The following is a 3139-nucleotide window of genomic DNA, read 5'->3' as shown; positions in this document are numbered from 1 at the left end:
GATGCAGACAGAGGAAACAACCTATAGGTGGAAAAATCAAGGTTGTGTACAGAAGAAAAATATTGTTTAATTGATTTAACCAACCTGTTGAAACTATTACCGAACATTGTTCTCTTTGTGAACTAAGTTGTTTATTTTGTGTAATACAGTCAGGCCTGTCTATAGCGGCCACTCAAGGGACTGGAGAAATATGGCCACTATAGACAGGTGGCCACTATAGAGAAAATGTTGATCAATTCACCATGAGCAAGCTACACATGATTTCAGTTCCCACTAATCTTTCTCATCAAGTAACATTGTCTCGATCGGTAAATTCACCGACAAAGACTTGCACTTAATGCTCTCAAGTTGAAGGCATGCATACCTTCTGCTACCGCCAAAATGACCCTGTCAGGAACTCCAAATCCTCGCAAACTACAATTTCAAGCTCGGTGAGGGTGACATAAGGCTGCAGTATGGTTGCGATAGGCAGTGTTTCTGTATCAACGGGACCGGAAATCTTCTGGCCGCTAAGCCTATTTCTTAATCATTACAAATCCAAGGGACCAACAAAAAGTGGTCACTATGGCCAGGTAGCTGCTATGAAAAGGTGGCCGCTAATACAGGTTTGACTGTATAACTACTTCCAATTGCTCATGAGAGAGAAAGTTATGGCTAGGAACCTACCTTAATGTTGAAGAAACAGAAGCAGTAGATGACCCCTACAACAGCATTGAACAGCCTCTCCTCCCACCAGGTGTCACAGAAGTCTGTCTTCTGCAGGTACACCCACACAGTCATCAACAGCCAGTGTACACCTGTGGAGGGGACAGGCACAATCAGATATATCATACAAATATAGCTATATATGGGTGTTTGGACAGACATACATACGGGTCAGGGATAAACAAGTCCATTAGCCCGATTGTCCCGGTAAGTAAAAGTGCTGTTCGGGCAAGCAGAAGTGCTTCCCCACTTGCCTGACGGGCAAGTAAGATTTTCCAGATGTGACCCATTCAAATTACCACTGAGTGTGACAGCACATGGGGCTGAATGCCTGCCTATATTGACCATGTCATTTTTAAGCCAGTAGAGATATTGATTGTGTTGTTGTTGCTGTCCTCATTTAACGTCTATTATTTTGCTAGACGTGATCTTAACAAAAGTGAAAATTTATGAAAGTGAAAACACATAGAAAAATGTAATTTAAATTTCGGGCAAGTGAAATTTTGGTTCGGGCAAGTAAATTTTTAATGTACTTGCCCGATAGGACAAGTGAATTTTTGAAAACTTGTCTAACCCTAGGCCTGCGGGTGATATTTTGGGTTTTCATACAAACTTCTCCTTGTATTACACGCCCTGACCCCATAGACTCATTTGAATGTGGCGCTGTTGAAATTTGAATTCAGACGTTAAAAGTTATGTTTGGAGACACCAGATTTTCTTGACTCTTGACGCATATTAAAAAAAAACTGCATGTTTTCTCCGGTGAGTATGGCATCAATAAAATACAACTCTGAGTTAGTATATTCCGCATCATCCTTGGTATCCATGGTCGGCCTCCAGACATTCTTACCCACAGTCAGGCTGGTAATGCAATTCTACTGTGCAGCGGTGCAAGAGGTGACTGTGGGTCATGCATGCACTTCAATGGAATCCTCTGCTGTGGGTGTCCCGCTAAGTTGACCATATGTGTCTAAAGACAACCGTTACCCATACTGATAGCCAATAACAGTTGCACCACTATATTACTCTTGTGTGTATGTGTAAAGCAAGCCTTAAGTATAGTATGAGAACGCCAAATTGCAGTGTAAAAGCCAACCTGTGCATGCAATGTTCTATCCCCTGGATTTTGAATAGAAATCCTGTCAAAGGACTGACGATTCTAGGGGGGTGCGGGGGCATGCTCACCCAGGAAAATTTTGAAATCTAGACCCTCTGATGAAATGCTATTTCCCAAGACCCAAATATTTTGAGGCGCAAAATTTGCTGGTAGACTCAGCTTGGTTCAATTAATATCTCTACATGCCGACTTCTGGCATGAGGACGGAATGGGCAAAATTTTTGTCAGTCCCTAGCAACAAAATTCCATCAAAGGACGCATGTTGGCAAGAACCCTGCTAGTAGAGTGAGTGTGTAGCAGCTACATGTAGTGACAGTAAAACTCAGTACATGTACATACCAATGACAACACAGATCCACTCTTTGTAGACCGATGCGAACATGGCCAGCGCCAGTACCCGTGACGACACCATGCCGATCCGCCACACCGTCTGCAGGAACAGCCCTCCCCATGTGATCTTCTTCTTGTCCTTCCTGACCTGCCTCATGGCCTTACTGTAGGCAGCAATGGCCCAGGACAGGGAGATCAGGGACACAACTGCTGAGGTACCTGAGAAACAAGTCATTATCAGGCAACTTTAACTTACAGTACTGCTTACATGCAAAATCAATCTTCTCAGTGCCGATCTTGGACCGATTGGAAAAAGAACAGATTATACCGGCAGGCAATCACATGTTATGGGAGTCCACCAAACAGATTCCTTGGTAGCGAAATGGACCATTGTTTTGAGTAGTGCCCATTCACAAGTTTTCACAAACAATTAGGTCCAGGTTCAGGTCTAGACCTAGACCTGGTCGAGTCTGGATCTGGACCGTATCTCTCCTGTCGTAGCTCTCCTGGACAGAGCTGCCTGGAAATGCTTCCCACCCATGTGCACGAGACACACTTATACAAAATGTAGTACTATACATGTACTTACTACTACTACTACTACATACCAGTGAGGAAGTTGGCATCCCCCATCTTGAGCATGATATAGAGCTGCAGTATGAGCTGGGGTGCTGACTCCATGAAGGACTCGAACAGCCGCAGCATGCACACATCGCTCTGCTGCTGGTACAGCCGCTCGAAGTCTATGGGATGGTTGGTCTTCCTGGCCTCCCATCCCGTCTGTAGGGCCTGGACATATCTGTGGAGTGAGGCAGAGATCATGATCATATGAAGACTTCACCTGTCTAGTGTCTACCAGGGTAGTAGCCAATGCCCGTTCTTCCATCCTTTCATGAAATTTTGCAGCTGGGGACGGAAAAAAAAATTGCCCATTCCATCCTCTGTGATGGACAAAAATCGATAGTAAAGATATGAAAAACTGTTCCT

At 44.3% G+C, this 3139-nt stretch overlaps 1 protein-coding gene across 1 annotated transcript in view; it reads right to left on the bottom strand.

Moving 5' to 3' along the window:
- Positions 1 to 654: 654 nt before the first annotated feature.
- LOC118410596 (XK-related protein 6-like) overlaps positions 655 to 3139 on the bottom strand; it is a 4274-nt gene continuing 1789 nt past the window's right edge. Inside the window, exons 3-5 of the mRNA XM_035812368.1 lie at positions 2761 to 2951; positions 2162 to 2371; positions 655 to 797 (exon numbers count right to left, since the gene is read on the bottom strand). Coding sequence (XP_035668261.1) covers positions 655 to 797; positions 2162 to 2371; positions 2761 to 2951 — 544 coding nt within the window. The remainder of the gene's footprint in view (positions 798 to 2161; positions 2372 to 2760; positions 2952 to 3139) is intronic.

This window comes from Branchiostoma floridae, chromosome 2 (genome assembly GCF_000003815.2).
Source record: "Branchiostoma floridae strain S238N-H82 chromosome 2, Bfl_VNyyK, whole genome shotgun sequence".
Lineage (NCBI taxonomy): Eukaryota > Metazoa > Chordata > Leptocardii > Amphioxiformes > Branchiostomatidae > Branchiostoma > Branchiostoma floridae.
This window is presented reverse-complemented; position numbering and strand designations above follow the sequence as displayed.